Source organism: Plasmodium vinckei (assembly GCF_900681995.1).
Source record: "Plasmodium vinckei vinckei genome assembly, chromosome: PVVCY_09".
Taxonomy (NCBI): Eukaryota; Apicomplexa; class Aconoidasida; order Haemosporida; family Plasmodiidae; genus Plasmodium; species Plasmodium vinckei.
The window spans coordinates 1,179,737-1,200,988 of record NC_051301.1 but is presented as its reverse complement, the minus strand read 5'-3'; the positions used below and the strand labels follow the sequence as shown (position 1 = coordinate 1,200,988).

The 21,252-nt window shown below is 23.7% G+C and overlaps 4 protein-coding genes across 4 annotated transcripts; 1 reads left to right on the top strand and 3 right to left on the bottom strand.

The window, feature by feature from the left end:
* Window positions 1-171: 171 nt before the first annotated feature.
* PVVCY_0903480 (tudor staphylococcal nuclease, putative) lies at window positions 172-3,407 on the bottom strand (the record flags this gene model as incomplete). The annotated part of the gene is made up of 2 exons (XM_008626684.1): window positions 172-3,116; window positions 3,335-3,407. The coding sequence occupies 2 exons, from the start codon at window positions 3,405-3,407 to the stop codon at window positions 172-174; spliced, it is 3,018 nt and encodes a 1,005-aa protein (XP_008624906.1).
* Window positions 3,408-5,354: 1,947 nt separating this feature from the next.
* On the top strand, window positions 5,355-7,822 carry PVVCY_0903470 (conserved Plasmodium protein, unknown function; the record flags this gene model as incomplete). The annotated part of the gene is made up of 5 exons (XM_008626683.1): window positions 5,355-6,447; window positions 6,538-6,665; window positions 6,773-6,896; window positions 7,040-7,286; window positions 7,423-7,822. 5 exons carry the CDS (start codon window positions 5,355-5,357, stop codon window positions 7,820-7,822), a joined length of 1,992 nt encoding a protein of 663 aa, XP_008624905.1.
* A 378-nt stretch (window positions 7,823-8,200) lies between these two features.
* On the bottom strand, window positions 8,201-10,006 carry PVVCY_0903460 (conserved Plasmodium protein, unknown function; the record flags this gene model as incomplete). Its single annotated transcript, XM_008626682.1, has 1 exon — window positions 8,201-10,006. One exon carries the CDS (start codon window positions 10,004-10,006, stop codon window positions 8,201-8,203), a length of 1,806 nt encoding a protein of 601 aa, XP_008624904.1.
* An 874-nt stretch (window positions 10,007-10,880) lies between these two features.
* Window positions 10,881-20,599, bottom strand: PVVCY_0903450 (conserved Plasmodium protein, unknown function; the record flags this gene model as incomplete). Its single annotated transcript, XM_008626681.2, has 2 exons — window positions 10,881-20,137; window positions 20,425-20,599. The coding sequence occupies 2 exons, from the start codon at window positions 20,597-20,599 to the stop codon at window positions 10,881-10,883; spliced, it is 9,432 nt and encodes a 3,143-aa protein (XP_008624903.2).
* Window positions 20,600-21,252: the final 653 nt, after the last annotated feature.

The window sequence follows — 21,252 nt, the reverse complement described above, 5'->3', positions numbered from 1 at the left end:
TATATATACATAATATATGCAATAATATGGGTAAAGATAGTGCAACTTTGCACAACAATACTCGTCTCTGCGAGTTGAAATAAACGGATATATGGTCTTTCCAGTTTGGAACATGCAACGAAAATAAAATATTCCGAAGCTAATGGGGGGGGATTAGGAAATAGCAATTACTTATGCATAATTGTCATCATAATTTATGTCTCCATAAGACCATATGCCAAGTTTATTTTTTTTTGATTGTAATTCTTCTTTTTTTAATTTTTCAAAAATTTTGGTATCACTGAAATTATCAACATAGCAAATTCCTTGATTTGCTATTTCTTCGTTAACACTTTTTACATTTTTATTTGTGGTAAATTGTTCATAATCATAAAAAACAACATGATATATATTTTCTGTTTTCTTTTCAAATTTAACATATAAAAATTTATCTAATAAAAGTTGTTTAATATATATCATTAAATCTGGCTTGTTATCTTCTGGCATTTTTAAACCTGATAATGCAACCTTAATAGCAAATTGATGATAATTTTTTAAACTATATTCTGGAGTTAATTTTTTAATATCTGCCATATTTATTTCATCTTCATTACCAAAATCTATATATTTTACAAGACATTTGTTTTTTGATTTATTTATTTGAAGTACCACAGCTCGATAATAATAATTATCAATATATTTAGCTAAGACTAAAGCATTTTTACTTATATTATTAATAGACATTTCTGGTATACTTTCTATGTAGCTTTTTTTATTTATATCTTCTTGAAACTTTTTAAGTTGATCTTGTTTATTTTTTAATTGTAAACAAATATTATTTATATCATCTACATATGAACAATAATATATGTTATCAAATTCAGAGAGTTTTGCTTTATCTCCATTTAATAAACCGTTTTCATTATTTTCATTTACTATTTCAATAGCCCATATATTTCTTTTATTATTTTTAGCTTCTTCGGCCGCTTTAATATAATTAGCTCTTTCAGTTATATTTTTCAATCCAATATCATTTAACATACCATATCCTAAAGATAATAAATGGTGTGCTATGTCTTTATTTTGATATTTTAATGTTCCGATAAAATTACCACCTTTGTCACATGTAATAATACATATTTGCACTGATCTTTGCATTAAAAGTTTTCTCACATATTTATATGCTTGTATGGCAATATCTCTATATTCGCTTTTTTCTTTTTTATTATTTTTTTTTCCAGTATCTGCAGAAACATAATCATCCTCTCTCTTTACATTTTCAATATTTCCATTTTTATTTGCATTGCCATTGCCTATTTCTTTCAAATTAATTTTTTGAATATTTACACCTAATAAGATAAAGTTTATCATTAAATTTTGCGAAGGAATATAAATTTTGTATTTATTTGCTCCATATATATAATCAACATATGCATTTAAATTATTATATTTATTTAATGTATTTTCAAATGATCTAGCTCTTAAGGCATTTTCACTACCACTTATATTATTTATTTTTATAATATCTAAATGTGGATTAAATCTTCCTAGTTTTTTTTTTTCAGATTCTTTTTCTAATGCTTGTAAATTGAAATAGTAGTCTGGTTTTTCATTTTCTTGTACATAATTTACAACTTTTGCTAAACCCTCTGCAACTAGTTGTTCATTGAGACTCATCTCGTTGTAATCTTCGTGATCCACATTTTCAGATTCATTTTTCTTGTCATCTTTTGAATTGTTATTACTCTTTTTTCCTTTTTTCTTTTTTTCAGAATTTATCTTATTCGATCCTGGCAAACTTCCTTTTTTATCAACTTGTTTTTTCTTAATTTGATAAACACTAACAAAATGCATCCTTCCTTTGTTATCAGAACATGGTGGTATATAACCCTCATTATTGCTTTGTGGCGTTTTTACACACTCTGTTATAATTTTCACTTGTTCACCAACTATTTTTTTTTTTAAATAATCTTTTGCTAATAAAGATAATGTATTTAAATGGATATCCGAATTATGTTTTTCACATTTTATCGAACTTAAATATAATCTTCTTTCTTCATTTTTATAATCTACAATAATAATATCACCATATAATACTTCTATAACAGTTGTAATATACTCTTTTTCAAAATCTACTTCTTTTTCAGAATAATTTACCCATTTTTTTTTCCTTAGTTTTACAGCCTCATCAAGTGCCCTTTTATATTCTATAGGATTTTCGACATATTTTATGGTATAGTCATTAATATAAGCATATCCATTTTTTAATAATAATAAACATATATTACCTAATTTATAATGTATATTTCCATATAAATTTAAATTGTTATCAATATGTTTTATTTCTATTTCTACATCTCTGTTTAATAATCTATATTCTACAAATTTTTTTGTTTCAGTTGCATATGTTTCTTCTTTTACTGTTTCAACATTATTTATTACTTCCTTTTTATACATATCTACTATAATACCACAAAGAGATATTGAAAAATAATACATTGTCAAATATTTTTCTTCAGGTTGGCTGGTATCATTATCTTCACGTTTTTTTCTCGATCCTTTTCCTCCCTTTTCATTTTTTTTATTTTCATTTTTAACATTATTTTTCTTATTTCCTTCGTCTTTATTTTCTTTTTTTTCCAATTGAGCATAAACCCTAAGATGGCCTCCATCCCTCACATGCTCAATCACACAATGAACTTTCTTATTAACCAGCATATCATAAATTTTCTTATTTTCATTTTTATCATTATTAATATTAATTATATTTCTAACATACTTATTAATATTATTACCAAATATGCCTAAATTTTTACTTTTAGCCTCTAAATAATATGGCTCTAAATCTCCATATACATTCGTTTTTACATTTTTATTAAACATTAAATTTGCATATCCTTTTTCTAATAATAATATTGACAAATTTGTATCCTCAAAATAAACACTACAATATTGGCGATTATTATATACATATTCTAATGTAAATGATACACTTTTCCCTATTATTAGTTTTCTGATAAGTTCTCTACTTTCCCATGCAAATGGTTCTTCATTTTTTTCCGAGGTTTGGCTTTTTACGTACAATTTTGAGCATTGTATGCATGCTAGACTTACTTGCCTTTCCTGTGCAATGCCATCTGAAAAGCAAAAAAAATTAAATGCATATGTATATACAAATTTGTACACCAGTTTTTTATAGGCACAAAAACAAAATTGTATGTATATATGGCTTAAAATGAGGGATGAAGATGAATGGAAATAGAATATCACATTTCTTTAACTCAAATGATATACATTGTTTTTGTGAGGAATTTATATATGTGGTCATTATAATGTTACATTGTATTTTGCTTACTTTTTTTAGGCCCTAACAAAATGTACGTATCCGCGGATATAACCTGCTTTACTACACCAATGAGTCTTTCCATTTATATCAATAAATACTTACATATAAAAAAATATAAAATGCTCTACTAATTTTTATCTTTTTTAATTAGTATAATGTTTTACAATATGTAAACATATATATGCGGCTCATGTATCATTTATATATGTACATACATATATACATATTTATATAAGATTTTTCCTTTTTTAATTAAAGCTACACATCCATAAATTTTTCTTAATTTTTTATTTTCTTAATTTTTTTAATTTTTTATTTTTATACTATAAATAATCTAAAGGTTTTCATAGTACATACTTTTATTTTTAGTTATAAAATTTTGCAATATTTAGTAAATCTTATATATTCAATTTTTTACATAATATTTTAAGGGATTAAAAATCCTAAATTTATAATTCGAAATTCGTTACCCTACATGTACGTTATTGTTTTGTTTATATTCCTTAATCACCATGAATATATTATATATAATATAATTTGTGCATACTATAAATATGCCGGCATGACGACTATTATATATATGTATAATATATATTATTTTTTATTTATTACAAATTTTTTTTCTCCCCCTATTAAAATGTGCCACGTTCAGTTAAATAGGGCATAGCAATTTTGGCTATATTTATATTCAATGTTGGCGGTAAGCAAATTACCATTAATAAATACAAAAAAAAAATCTTAGTCATGTTACAAAAAGTATAAAACAAAACTATAACTTAAAAATAAAGTAAAATAAATATAAAATAATGATATTTTTTGATATAATTTATTTTATAAACATTCTATATGTTTATTTAAAGTACATAATTTTTTTTAATAAATTTTTCTTTTGCTATATAAACCTTAAATACCCCAAAATTAATTGTGAATTGTGTAAACCTACAAAATATTAAAAGACACATATATCTTAAGATTTATAGCTACATACCTAATTTTAATTCTTTAAAAGAAGAAAAAAATATATAACTTATATAAAGAACTAAATATGCCACCATCCATAAAACTATGTTTTCCATTATACTTAATGTTGTAAAATCCTTTGGAATATTTACCAAAGGGAATGAATAAATATAAGGTAAAAATGTGGATATATACACAAATATAAAAAATAGTAAACAAAACTAAATTAAACTATTAGGGTGTTCTTCCTTTACTCAATGTAATGACTCATATCATAAAAAATAAAAGAAACAAATTTACCCTATAACAATGTGCAAATTTCATAAAAATTGCTGTTTTAAAATAACAATACATTATATCTTTTTGTTTTATACTTATCAATAGTTATATTTCATATGGTCATTTAATTATTACCAGATTATATTAAAAAAAACACACATTTGTTAACCACTTTTATGCTTATATATTTGTTTGAATACAACTAATTTTGTCGAGGAATGTTATATCCTACTTCGTAATAACAAACCATATGCATACATATATGCATTATATTCACAAATAAACAAACAAAATATATATAAACATATATACATGGTTACAATATTTTCTCCTTAAATATAATACCATTATTTTCCACAAATGTGTATGCACCGAAAAGCATATTTTAAAATAATTAGTTTGTCAATAATATTAAAAGGGATATATAAAATGATTCGCAAAAATGTACTCTCCTTATGTTTTTATTATGTTACGGTACTATGTGCATATGCTAAAACATTTTTGGAATATTTCAGTGCCTGCATTATTAATCTTATTTTCGGAGAACATTTTAAAATATCCTAACCTATGTTTTCAAAATAATATGAATTTAAAGCGTTATAAATAAATATAATATCATATTATATATAATTATTAATATCTGTATTAGTGCATAATTTTTTAAATCACTATTTATTGTGTTACTTTATAGCAATCGGTAGTAACATGTCTTTAAGGCAATAAATAAAAAATAGATGTTTGTAGGTAGAGAGAAAAGGTAATGATAAAATGTATGATATAATAGGTTAAAATGAAATTAAAATATTTTCTTTCGATTTTTAAAATAATTACCTTAAAACATGTCGTCAATATAATTGGAAACATAACAGTGTCTACTAATTTTGTTCATTTTCAAAATCGATTGCCAAATAATAAATATTTATTAACAAATGACAATAATGACAATGATCCATTTTTATTCAATTATAAACATGTACCATCGATAAAAAAAAATGAACAATCCTTCTTACAGCTAAATATGAAATATAATACTCAAGAAAATAATGAAGAAAATGATGATAATGACGACGGAAATGATAATGATGATGACGAAAATGATGAAAATAGCTCCACTTCCAATTCAAATTCAAACGATAATGATGACGACGAAGAAGAAATCCCCCCTACCAATAAATTTAATGTTAAAAATAGTATTTTTAAAAATGTAAAGAAACTTGCAAATAATGCCCATAATAAGCACAAAAAGAAACATCATCACAAAAAAAAAAACCATCAAGGCGTTATTTCGAATGATGCCATCCAACCAAATAGTGCTCCATCTAATGTAGTTCAACCAATTGGTGTTGCATCTAATGTAGTTCAGCCCAATAGTGCTCCATCTAATACAGTTCAACCAATTGGTGTTGCATCTAATGTAGTTCAGCCAAATAGTGTTGCGTCTAATGTAGTCCAACCACCTGGTGTTACATCTAATATAGTCCAACCACCAGGTGTTAAATCTAATATAGTTCCACCAGCTGGTGCTCAAGATGCTAGGAATTTGATAAATCAAAATGTGGTTAACCCTAATGCTTTAAATTTAAATAATAATATCAACAATAACAATGTTGGGGCAAATGTTAATAATACAATAGCAGCTGTTTTATCTACGGCTGTTGCCCCAAATAATAATAACAATGTAAACAGTTCAAATCAAGGGCCCTCAAATCAGAGTATAAATAATTCAAATGGTGCTATTCCAGTTTCTGGAGAACAAAATAAAAATGATATATTTTCAAACATAATGAATAATAATAATAATTTCAATACCACTGAAATGATATGCAATTCAATTAATTGTACACCATTAACTAATGATAATAAAGAAAAAATTCCATTAAATGGTATAACAAATACATCTTTGCACAAATATAAATATGTACATTCATTTTGTTCTAACATTTTTTAATTAATTTATTTTTGTTCTTTTACAGAATGCACAAATGTAACATATTGTGGAAATTGTCCTATATATAGTAGCCCTAAAGATCAGTGGGGTAGTATGAAAAATTTACAAGAGGATAATATAATAATTTCATCTGGTTTTGTCGATATGGCCGATGTAAATAAAAAAAAAATTAAAATTTTCATTTGCCTAAACAATAAATTGGTGAAAATTTCCATTTTTATTATTGCACATACATATTCTTTTTATTACTTTTTTTGTAGCTTGTTGGGAAAAATAATCTAATAAATATTCCATTTCGTTGGGACAAGGTATCATTTGATTTCTCCAAATGTGTACCTGATTTATATAAATTGAGATTGACATCCACGGAATTACAAAATAAAGGTATTATAAAATACATCCAATTATAATAACAAATGGTGATAGCATTTCTTCAGTTATATATAAAGGTGATTTTTTCAATACATGCCATTTATATAGATTTCTTATACATATATTGCATGCATTTTTTTTTTTTTCTTTCGCAGATATAGCTGGACTATATAAACAGTTATATCGATTTGCAAATTTCTATTTGTATGCTACGAAAACCGTACAAGATAATAACATGGGTGCACTAAATATATCCATTAATATAAATAATAGAAATATAAATGGATTAAAAACAAATGAACAATTACAGACAGAACAAAATTCAACATCAACATGCCCTTTAAATGTGAATAAAATGGCAGTGTCCAATATTTCCCCAACCCAAACCTTAGTGTTTTATCAGTAATATACATTGTGCAAAATACATATTTCATTACGTTAAAAAACAAGAAGAATATTGTATAATATATTATATATGTGAGTTTATTTTATTATGTTTTACTTTATTATATATTATGCCCAATTTTTTATTTTTCAGACGCTTGTTTGTTCCCAGTGACAGTCAGGTAATAGATAGTAATGCTTTCAATATAGAAATAACAAATGATCAAGGTTATATTGCACAAAATTATTATTTTTATGCAAAAATTACTTGCCCTAAAACAGACATAAGCATAGAAAATGAAATAAGTTCTATGATTCCCAATAAAACTGGAGAATTACAAGGTAACACAAATAGTCAAACAAATATACAACAAAATTCTATTTTAAAAAATGGTGCTCTCGCAGGAACACAATTATTAAGCATTAATGATAATAACAATAACAATAACATAAATTTTATGAAATATAGAAACTCCGATAGCAATAATAAATTGAGTTATATCATATTTTTCCTTTCAATAGTTACATATTTTGTGTTTACAACATCATTTTAATTAATTAAAACTGTATGTTTATTGTCTTCTTCATTTTGTTATTTTATTGCTTTTACATTCGTTGCATTTTTGTTTTCATTTTTACTGTTTTATTTTAATTTTTATTCTTTAACTTTTTCATCGGTTTAACAATGTATATATATTTTTTTTCAAAAAAATAAGTTTCACCAATTTGTTTATTTTATTTTTATCATTTTTATATGTACATATATCTTTATATTTTATGAGCATTTCAGAATTATGACATAGAAATATGTTTACACAAAAATCACAAGCATATGCTTGTAAGGGGTGGTTGCCTTTTGGGATGATTAAGGCTGAGGGTAATAGTATGGGTATTTGCTTTTGAATCCCTTAATATTAATATATATAATTATTTTAGTTTGATGAAAAATCAATTTTTATTAATAAATTAATTTGACTTGTAAATATTTCTATCATAGTATTCATTTTTTTAATATCATTTTTAAAACTATTGATTAATTCCTCATTATTTTTTAAAATCGAATTGTTACTTTTTGTTGCATAATTTTGAATTAATTTGTTTATATGGTTTCCTTTATGTTTCATTTTGTTAAGCTCATCATAATTCAATTCAGCAAATTTGTTATCCTTATATTTGTTAATATTATTTGATCGAACTTTATTATCACTTTTTTTATTTCCTTCCTTCTCATTAACACACTGTCTAATTTCATCTGAAGCAGCCGATATATCCATCTGAATGTTTATTATATCTTCTATATTTAATTTATTTTTATTTATAAAAGCAATATTATTGTCTATCAAATTTGCATTAATATCAGGATACTCAATTGAATTCACTTTATGATATAAGTAATTAGTTTTTTCACTGAGATTATTTAATTTGGTTATACAATGATTAGATAATAATAGTTTATTATTTTGTTTTGCTCCTAATAAAATATTGAATAAATTATTAATATGCTCATAATATTTATCATTTTCTTCATTCAAAATTTGGAAGTTTTTTTTAACTATTTTATATAATTTCTGAGTAATATTAATATTGCTTATATTTTGTTCATATTTTTTTTTTTGTTTTATGTATTGTAACTTTTTTTTATCCAATATATCTATATAATTGTTAATATCATAACACATTTGAATATATGTTAAGTTATCATCATTTTTTGAGCTTAATAAATAAGGTAATATAATATCAGAGCATGTGTTAATATAATCTTTATTATTTTCTACCTTTATTTTACTATTACAAAAATTATTGCTTCGTTGTAATAAGCAAAACTCTATGTCTTTATTATTTGTTAATTTTTGTTCAACAACTGAACAGTTATTATAAATGTTGACCATATTTATACACTCCGAATATTCATGTTTTTTAAATTTAATTGGTTTTATTATCAATTTCTTATATATATTATCACCATAAACTGATCTATATTTTTTTTTTTCTATTATTTTATCTTCTATCATTTTTCTTTCATAAGACCTTTCACAAAATGTTTCTCCATTTAAAATTACATTTTTTTCTATATCAAAAGTTGCACAATGAACTAATTCATCTTTATATTTATTTTCTGTGCATTTTTTAATCAATGAAATAAATAAATCCTTAGCACTGTTACAGTGACTACTTTCGTCGCCTTCTTCGTGTATACCATTTGAGTTGTCTATATTAAGCAAACTACTATCATATTGTTCATCACTTTCATTTCCTTCTGTAGTATCATTCTCCTTTTTTATCGATAAAGTACTATCCATTATGCTACTATTATTTTTTTCCATTGCAATTTCCACATTTTTGTCAAGTCCTATATTTTGGATAATAGGACTTACATGAATATTATTCGTTTTGCATTTTTCTTTCCCTTTTTGGCCATCCTTTATATCCACATACCTGATTTTACATAAAGGCTTTTGTATTTTACTATAACAATTATAATGCTCTAATTTATATTTTTCCAATACAAAATTTCCTACTTCCTTATACATCAAGCAATTTCTATCATAATCGTAATTTTTTATTAGTTCATCATAATATGATAATCCATTTGCAACATTTATGCATGTGTCTATTAAAAATTTATTAGAACTGGTAAACGTATTTTTAGGAGTAGGCTGTTCAATTTTCCCATCTACATTACCTAAATAGTTTAAGATCAGCAACAATTCCAAAATATACATAAAATAGTTAGCCATTATATTTTATTTTGTCTTTAAAAGACCATAACAAATTAAAAAAACACAAAACACCCAAGTCTACAAATTCAACAAATAGACAAGTTAAATAATTCAAATAATAAAAAGATTAATATATGCATATACAATTGTATATATATATGGCAAATTAATACATATATATAAATATATACTCATATTTTCAATGTAAAAAAGATTTATTCGAGTAATATATATGACCCAATATTTATAGGAAGACAATAATATGATTAAAAATAATTATTTATCATTCATACTGATAATTCTGTGCATTTAAATTAGAAGCATTCAAATGTCTAATTACAATTTGAATACATCATAATTCATTTGTAAATTATAATGAGCATACTCTCCTTAATAACTAAGTGTAAATACAGCAAAGGAAACCGACACTCATATTTATTTATTTATTATATATGTGAAGTTTTTGGAAATTTGTCATATAAGGATTTATTAAATTTTGTAAATTTTATATTATGTATACTTAAAAAAGAATAGAAAGTAGTTTAAATTAATTTCCGAAAATAAAATAAAAAATATATTTGTTTATATAACTTTAAAAAAATTTAAAACAAAGACATATAAGATAGAACGAAAAAAATAAAACTATAAATAAGCATTATAGTATGCATTAAAAAAAATTATTACACATTATCACACACATAAAAAGGGTCATGAAAAGGTGTATGTTTGTTACGCAGGTAGGATGTATTTAATACAAAAAAAATTATTTGGCATTGCATAAATAAAAGAGTGAAATTATATTAAATCGGATTATGGTTATAAAATTTTTTTTAAAATTGTTCATAATATATGCTCACAATGAGATAGTCTTTAAAAAAGTTGTTTTACGAAATTAATTCTTGTAGTATTCTATGTAATAAAAGGGAACGGCATAAGATAAGTCAAAAAGTATAACTGTCCCATTGTTAAAATATATCGAATCATAATTATTATAATAATTGTATATTTCATTATTCTTATATTTCATAAAATTTTGAAATGGAAAATTTTCATATTTGAAAGTTTTTCCTTTATGTAAGGCCACTATTATTAGTCTATAACAACCTCTATTACTCAATTGATTGTTTCCATTATTTTTATTGTAATTATCATCGGAATTATTTGCATGGCTAGTTAACCGATCATTTGCATAGGGCTTTTCTTCTCTGTTGTTGTTTCTTTTATTGGAATTGCAACTATCACCAATAAATGTATCAAAAAATTTGGTTGCCTCATGAACAAACTTAAAAAAGATGGCATAATTTTTCGTATTAGATGCATTTTTTTCAAAAAATTTTTTATTGCAATCAAACCCATGAGAATCACTAAAAACTTTATCCATTAAATTAAAATTTGAAATAAAAAAATATAAATTTGTTTGGTCAAATTCATAGTTTTCCTTTTTCATTAATGGTATAATATTTTTTATATTAATTTGTTTGTTTATATGAGATAAGAAATTATCTAAAAAGTATTTTGTTGATGTTTTTAATATCCGTTTTTCGTTCAGTGTATAGGATACTGGTGGTTTTTGTATTGAATCAATTTGATTTTCGCACTTTTTACTATCTCTGTTTTTTGTTCTTTCAGGGTTATCTTGGGTATTGCTTCTGTGGATACTATCCGCAATATAATTTTGTTCGATAAAAATTCGTTTAATTAAATTAGTTTCATAGCAATTGTTTATATACAAGCATATAGTAGAATTTTCATATATTTTATATGTATCTCTAAATTTATATTTTATATATCTAAAAAATTTATAGCAATCAAAAGCATAGAACAATAAATTATTGTATGCCAAATTAAAAATATCATAATAATCTTTTTCAGAAAATAATGTAACTTTATGTGTCTGTCTTTTTTGTTCAATATTATAAATATTAAACATAATACAATTGTGCATTTTTGTATTTTCTTCATAAAATAGTGATGTAAAAAATTTATTAAATAAATATAATCTATTAGATTTACTAACTGTAGAATCTTCAATATATTCATAATTTAAATTTTTTAACACAACATTTGTATTACTGCTAAATTGTTTGTTAATAATTATTTCATTTCTTTTATTTTCTTTTCCATCTTTTTTTTTTACATCTCTATCGTTACCCTCTTTCTTGACAATGACATCACGATCTCTATTTATATTACTTGTTCTACTACTAGATATTATAGGTTTATTCCTTGAGCATGCATCTACATTATTATTTTTCTCAAGATCGATAAATTGAGTATTTATTCTGACTTCCTTTTCCTCTTTTTTTTTGCATTCTGTATTTTGATTATTTATATTTTTAGAAGAAATACTACGATGCATTTCATTAATAGCCATTTCTACTTTTTTTAATGTAAAAATATCATCATCATTTGATTGCTCAGTCATTTGTTCGCTTTCTTTATCTTTTAGTATTTCATTTGATTTGCCATTTGCTTGATCATTTTGTTGTTCTTTATTTTGATCATTTTTCATATTATTTTCTATTTCATTTATTTTTTTTATCAATAATTTCGATTTTACATCTTTTAAATCATTTTGTATGTTTATCATTACGTCCATAAGTTGGCTTAGCACTTGCCCATTTTGACCCGTTCCTAAATCACCAAGTTTTTCGCGAAATAAGTTGTATAATTTATTAGTGTCACTATTATCGACATCATTTTCATTTACTTTATCATTTTTATTTGTATTATTATCAGTGTGAACAATATTTGTTTCTTTTTCCCCCATACTTATTTTGTCTTTCATCATTATATGATCATTTATCTCAAGATTTTTCTCATAACCATATGCTTCACTATTATTAATTTTATTTACATCCAATTGAATATTTGAATTTGTATTTTTCAAATGATGATTGCTTGTATTAGTTTTATGTAGTTTTTTGGTGTTTATTTGATCAGAATTGATATTATGAGAGTTATTTTTATATGCTTTTCCATTAGGTATATATGGGCTATTTTCAATTTTATTATTATTATCAGACGTATTTTGTCTATTTCCATTATTATATTCAAGTATTTCCATTTCGCCATTATAATCCCCTCGGGTATGGCAGGCACAAGTAGAACATTTTTGTTGAGAGGAATTATTTTGTTCATAAAATTTGTGATCATTATTTATTTTATTATTATCATGATTATTTTTAATATCACATTTGTTATTGTTAAAATTATTATATTTCATTTGAGGGGGTTTCATAAAATTTTCATTGTTCTCATTTTCGGAATACTGAGTCTGTTCTCTAAAATATCGACTATTTGGAGTATTATCAACATTATGAGAATTTTGATTATGTACTGAATTATTAAAATACTGATCCTTATTATTATATGGACTTCTTTGTGCTTTTATTATTTTTCCATTTTCTTGAGATATATATTCTTCATCATAATATAGATTGTTTTCTATTCCATAATAATTTCTATTATCACCAGACGAACAAAAATTATTGTCAAAATGTCCGGTGTATATTTTATTTTCTTCAAGTATGTAATTGGAAGATGCAAATTGACATGCACTATTATTGTCATGATTGTAATTAAAACAATCTGTGCCTATTTTTTTCGGATATCCTTGGTCACAATTTTGATTGGGGCTATTCATCATTTTGGGAGGTAACTTTTTACATTCAACTGCATTTGATTCAGTATAGTAATAACTATATGGAAGTTTCTTATGAACATTATAATTACTATTTATATTATTATTATAATTCTGATTTTTTTTATAATAAGTACTTTCAGAATTTTCAATTTTGTTGTTTACATTATTTATACAATTGGTATGATGGTCGGATTTCATTTTTTCAATATATTCACCATTTTGCATATTTGTTCTCATAAAATGATTTGGCATTTCGTTACAATTTGTGCCTTTTCTACTTATTTCATCCTCATAAACATTTTTTTCTAAATCATAGTTAGCAAGACAAAAACTATGTTGCCTTTCATTATGAGTATTATTTTTGTATCCTTTTATTAAATTGTTTACATTCCCATTTTTATCATAATAAGGGTTATTATCGATACCATCAAAATTGTTAGGTTCTGCCCTTTGATTTTTTACTCGCTCATATGACATATATCGATTAATATCGTTTTGATTTATAAGATTAGCATCTAATAAATTGTTAATATCTCGTAAATCGTTATAAATATCATTATTGTTAATATAATGTTCTGAGCCATCTTGCCCACCATTTTTTATTACATAATGTGGTATTTCGTTATAGATAGATTTAGGCTTTACATAATTTTGATTTGAATTTTGATATGCTAAAAAATTTGCATCATTCACATTTGATACGTTATAATCCCTTTTATTACTTGCCATATTTTTCGCGTTTTGTTTTTCTATATTTTCATTATTATATTGTTTCATATTATCATAAATTGGATTTGTCATTGTAGACATATCTTTTTTTTCTTTTTTATTATATTCATTGTTCTTCAATTCACCGTTATAATAATTATGTATGCATTCACAATTTTGTCTATAATTGCAATGTGATTCGAGATTTGTATTTTTATTTTTTTCATCATTTTGAGAATCGTGAATTATAATATCACTCATATTGTTATGAATATGAGGATAAGCTATATTTAAATTTTTATATTTCATTTCATATTGATATCCATGTCTATCCATATATTCATTATTTGTTCGAAAATTTGGGTGTCTTACGATATTATTAACTTCGTTTTTTATATGATCATTCTTAAATGATTTTGAATGTTCATTACATGTATTGCTTCTTCTGATAATTCTTCCATTATTCAATTCCAAAGCAGAAATTATTGCATCATCTATATATATATGTTCTGATATATCAGTTGTTCGATTCACTTTGTTTAATATTTTATCATCAAATTTATTTCTATTTTTATAAGTACTATCCTTTTTATTATAATTTTGAGGATCTATATCATTATAACTTCCATATTTCATATCTCCTGAAGCGTTACATAATTCACTATTATATTTAGAATTATTTAAATTAGCATAAACATATATATTACCCCGAGATTTTATATTTGTATGAAATTCTTTGCTATTATTTTCTTTTAATGATATAAAACTATTAGCTTGTTCATTTTTTTCACCATTTTTTATAACATGATCATTATATATTTCTTGACCAAAAATAAATTTTTTATTATCATAAGGATATTCGTTTAATTTTTCAGATACTAAACTTGTGTTATTATTTTTTATTTTTATTTGTTCACTAGATATATGAGTATATGGGATTACTTTGTTGTCTTTATTAACAGATTTAAAGTTATTATTATATAGTTCAATATTTTCTTTTTGTATTTCATTTGATTTTTCAGGAATTTTTGGAACCCCTTTGTTTATACATTTATTGCTAATTTCCTGTTCATAATTAGGTAAGTAAATTGTTGAATCCTTTTCGACACTTATTTTTTGTCTGTATTCTTTTTGATCTCTTACATCAGCTAAGCTTCTAACATTTTCACCCTCTTCAATTAGCTGTTTATTAGGTATAGGATTTTCTTCTTTATTAATAAGAACATTTTGCTGCTGTAATTTTTGTTCATTTTGATTTGCATTATTATGACTGTTATTGCCACCGGTGATATTATTGATTTCTTTCTCTATATCGAAATTATTATTTTCGGTAACCAATTTGAGGCTTCTATTTTTGATAATTTTCCTATTACTATTTTCGAATTCTTCATTATTGAGACCCTCATTTGAGGTATTCATATTTGTAGGCAAACCATTATTTGCAGCCTCAATTGTATTAGTAATGTTCTGGGGATCTGCTAAAGTTCCCGTGTTATTTTTCAAGGATTTACTTGGAAAAATATAATTATCATTAAAATTTGAATTAATAATAAAACCTTTAACATCATTTAAAGGTATCGTTTCAATATGATTATTTTGATCAACTTGATTATAATGTTTATTATTTGTTGCATCTTCTTTATGTCGATTGGATTCATCTTCAAATATTGAACTGTGTATTGGTTTTGGAATATCATAATATTCTGATGAATTATTAATATTATCAAAAAAAAGAATTTTTGTATTTTTATTATCATTTAAATTTAGGACATCTGACATGTTCGTTATGTTACTATGTTTAATATCATTTGACTTATAGGATGCATTACATATACTATTTCTGCTGCTATTATTTCCGCCTTTTCCATTATGACCATTATTTTCGCCATTTTTTGAATCGTTGTATATCTCCATTATTTGATAGTCAGTGAAATTACTGGCTTCATGTTCTACTTGATCAAAGCTACTTTTTATAATATTCATATTCTCTTTTTCATCTAAAGTAGTACTATTATCGAAGCTACGCTTTCTTTTGTTTTTTTTCTTGTCATCTTTTTCTGATATAGCATTTGGAAATTTCATTGTTGTTGAAATGTACGATTTATTCGTTCCCGTATCACTAAAACCTGTATCACTATTGTAATTATTATATTCTAATTTTGTATTATTTTTAAAAATATTAAATGTATTTTCATTCACATTATTTCTATTTCTTACTATGTCATCATAATTATTTAATACTTTTTTGGATTCGTCATAAGCAGTATTCTGTCCTGTTTTATCATTTTCACAAATTTTTGAATTAATTTTTGCAATATGGCCTTCAGTCATATCGGAACTTATATTTACTTCACGTTCATACATACTCTTTGAATTTGGGTTCATAAAATCACGTTGATCAATAATATCAACTTCACTCGTTTCATTCATTTCTCTTTTTTCATTTTCTTTTTTTGGTGCATGTCTTGTCGTTATATTCAATTCGTTCTTCGATTTAATACCTCTATCTATATTATTCTCATTATCGTCCTTTACATTTTTTATCTCCCCATAGTTAGTATTATAATCCTTATTTGAGAAATTAGCTCCTTTAAAAGAATTATTTTTCCCAGATATAGTGATATTATCACCAACAGCACCTATATCCATCTCGTCTTCCCATTTCATGTTATTTATTATTGGATCACTCATACTATTTGTACTTGCATCTGTCTTGTTTTTTTTAAAATATTCTTCTGAATCTAATTCAGAATAATTAGTCCATTTGGTTTCTTCATCATTATGTATATCATTAGAATGGTTACTATTTTTAAAAGGAATATTTTCATCTTCAAAAGATTTTCTGAATTCTAATTTTTTATCCCTAAAAATTTTTTCATTTAAAATTAGTTCATCTTTCTTTACACATAACTCGTTCTCGTATATTTTTCTTTCATTATATATATTGCTTGTTATACAATTAAGCAACTCTGATTCCTTTTTTCTTAACTTGTCTTCATTAATTTTATTATTATTCCCTTTATTTCCATAAAACATGGAATAATTCTTTATATTATCTTCATTCCTTGAGTCGTTCAGAATAGGAATATTTCTATCCTCAATTTTTTTATCTTCACTGATTTGGGTAATACTTTGTATAGTTTCATTTTCTCCACCTACATATTTAGATCCAACAAATTTATTTATATAACCAATTATGTCAGTATTTGATTTTCGTAAAGAATTTATATAATCAATTTTTTCAAAATTTGCTGAATCTTTTAGCAATACATCTGTATCTAATTTGTAGGAAAATTTAGACGAAACTATAGATTTATTTGATTGAGGATCATTTATATTATTATAATTTTCTTTTTCTTCTTTTTTTATATCATATAAGTGCTTAGTAATATTATTTATCTGAGTTTGGTCGATTAATCCACGTTTATCAATAGATTCACTAGTAAATATTTTTTTTTCTTCATCATAAAAATTTGTACTATTGTTATCGCTGATTTCATTCTTATTTATATTTAATATATTAGCTTTACTATTAGAAAGGGAATCACTGTTATTTATAATAATATTATCAGAGTTATTCAAGCTCATACCCCAATTATTCATTTTGTTTTGATGTCGTTCATATTTTTCTCTAATTTTTGAAACATTCATATTTAATATATCCTGTTTACTAGCAAGTAAAGAATTCTCTAGATAACTTTTGGATATCTTAAAAATATTATCTTCTTCACTTTTATTCATTGAATTAAAAAAATTATGTTTTAAACTGTCTGATATATTAAGTTCTTTTAATTCTTTATTATCTTTATTTATCATATTTGAATGATTAAAAATACTATCATTCAAAATAACATCGTCTAAAAAATTATCATGGCCATTATATTTTGTATTCGCTTCTAATATACTACTATTTAAACTTTCTAGTTTGGTTAAACTAAGATCATTTAACATAGATATAGAATTAATTTTTTTATATATCTCGTTAATATTCGCTTGATCAATTTCATATTCATTGTGATGATTATCAAGCTTTTCATTATTTTCTATATTTGATACTATTTTGCTTTCTATATCTTGCAAGCTAATTTTTCTATCTTCATCATTTAGCACACTTTGTTTTTCATCTAATTCTTCTCTGCGTCCGCAACTTTTCAAAGGCATCCCTTTGCTATTACTCAAAGTTCTATTATTTTCACGATTCATAGCATTTAGAATATCGTTTGGAGTTTTGTTTTTCATTATTGTTTCGACTTTATTTTGTCTTTTTTTGTTTGACTGATCAAAAATTTCGGCATTTTCGATATCATTCGGCAATTTGGTAATTCTACTATCCAAGCTATTCGAAAAAGAAGCTATATCCAATCTACTGTTATTAAAAGTAGGGATTGAACTTATATTATTATTATTGCTATGCTTATTTTCAGAAGACATGTAACTTTTTAAACTTCCTTTTTCATATTCTTCACTCATGGAATCAATATAATTTTTATAATTTGGATAATCCATATACTTATTATCTAATTGATTATTAACTGAATGATCGAAATGCTCAACATTCATATTACTAAGATTAAAATTTCTCACGACACTATTATTTATTATACTGTTTTTATTTTTATTAATAATTCCACTATTATTCATATAAGTCTGAAAAGAATTATTACAATCATCAGTGTTTGAATTATCAATAAATTTTCTTTTTTCTCTTTGATTTAATGTGCTATCTCCTTCTGAATTATTAATATTCTTTATATAATGGGACTCTGGGATGTTATCTATATTGGCATATATTTTTTCTTTTTCATTTTTATTATTTGCTTGAATATATTTACTAAAAGAATTATTGATATTATTATTGCTATTACAATTAAAAGAATCTGTAAATGTATCATGCCCTTGTGTTTCTAAATCCTTGAATTTTGAAAATCCAGAAATTTTACTAATATTCATATTATCAATACTATTGGGAAGATATTTATTATTAGAATTATTTGTTCCGTTAAATGAATAAATACTAAAATCCTGTTTTAAACTATCACTAGACACTAATGATATATCAAAATCATCATTATGTAGCAAACCACTATGTTCCTCTCTATTGGTTTCGTGGTCATATCCTTCATTATTATTACTATTATTTATATTTTTATTCCCTAATTTAGTGCGAATTGCAGTTTGATTATAATCTGCACTATTATAAGGGGCGTTAACATTTTCAATCATTTTTTTTAAAAGACGTTTTCTTTCTTCACTTTTTTTTATATTTGTATGATATAAACTGCCCATAGGAGAATTTTCATTTTGCATATTTTTAGTATCATTATTTTTTTTGAGATGTTCACTAACGGAATTATTATCAATGCTATCATCGTCGTCATCTTCAGACACCAATAAAAGATTTATATTTTTTTCAATTTTTTTTAAAGAATTTCGCTTCGCAATATTTTTTAATAATTCAATTTCTTTTTTGTTTTTATATTTTTTTTTATTTTCACTATTACTATTATTTTTCATATTATTATCGTATTCTGTTTCGTTACTATATAATAATGATTCATTTTGGACATTTTTAGAATCATCGTTTTGGGCCTTTCCATTTTGGTTTTTTGTTTCTTGTATATCTGTGGCATTACCTTTTTTTTTAGGCTTTATGATCGTTTTTAATTTTGATATTCTATCAGTTATGCTACTGTAAAAATTTATACCACCATTTTTTAATGTAGTTCCATTTGTTTCGAATTCCTGTCTTTTGTTTATATCATCCATTTTATGATTCAATTTGTCTTCTGTATCACCTAATAATTTTTAATATTTATAAATAAAAAAATTATATGTCTGCATGTCCATATAATAGTATATATGCATTAAACATGTTTGAATTCGCATATATATAATTTTTATATATCATGCTATTATCTTTAAAACTGTATATTGTATTTCTTTTCGTTGAAAAACAAGAACATTGAAATTAATATTTCTTAATAAATTCATTTGAATGTGTATATATAACCATATTTTTTCTACATATTCATCTATAGAAATAAAACAAATGGAAATATGAAAAGGTATATTTTCTTCCTACCTTTGTCTTTTTTCCATTCGCTCTCTTTTATATTTTGGGAACTTTGGTTTTCGTCATTTCTCAAATTTTTAATTTGTGTTGTTTTATTGTCATACGATTTATTATAATTTGAATTATTTAATAATTTTGTTTCTTTTTCTTTATTCGTGGGCTCATGATATTCACTGTCCATCATATTTTATTTGCTTTACTTTAACATCAGTTAAATTTTTGAAACGAAAAACCCACAAAAATAAAAAAAAAGTATATATGTATATAATTCAAAATTAATCGCATTACTCGAAATATTATATATTATCCAATACCTATAAGGATGTGTTTGTATCCATATATATATACTGTATGCATAGTATTCGAATTATTTAAAAGTAATAATTTTGATTAACATAACAATCAATCAATCAATAAATAAAAGAATAAATTAACGAATAAATAAACGAATAAGCGAACGAATAAATGACTGAATAATTATAAACTAATGAAAGTGTGTAATATAAAAAATGTACATTAAAAAATGTATTTTTTAAATTAGGTAAAAATATTAATTAAAAAATTATAACATACTACAATCATAAAAAAATATATGTTTTATACGATATTATTTTTATTTAATTACTAATATTTTTTCCGCAATTTAAAAAATACTAATAGCAGACTATGGTTTATATTAAGTTATTATATTCAGAATATTTAATTGCCTATTTTTTTATCATAAGGATTTCAAAATTATACAAATTAATAATATAATAATAAATCGCATAAAAATAATATATGCTAATTGTTCTAAGTATTGTATGTGTATAGTTGTGTAATTAGACCTTAAATAAT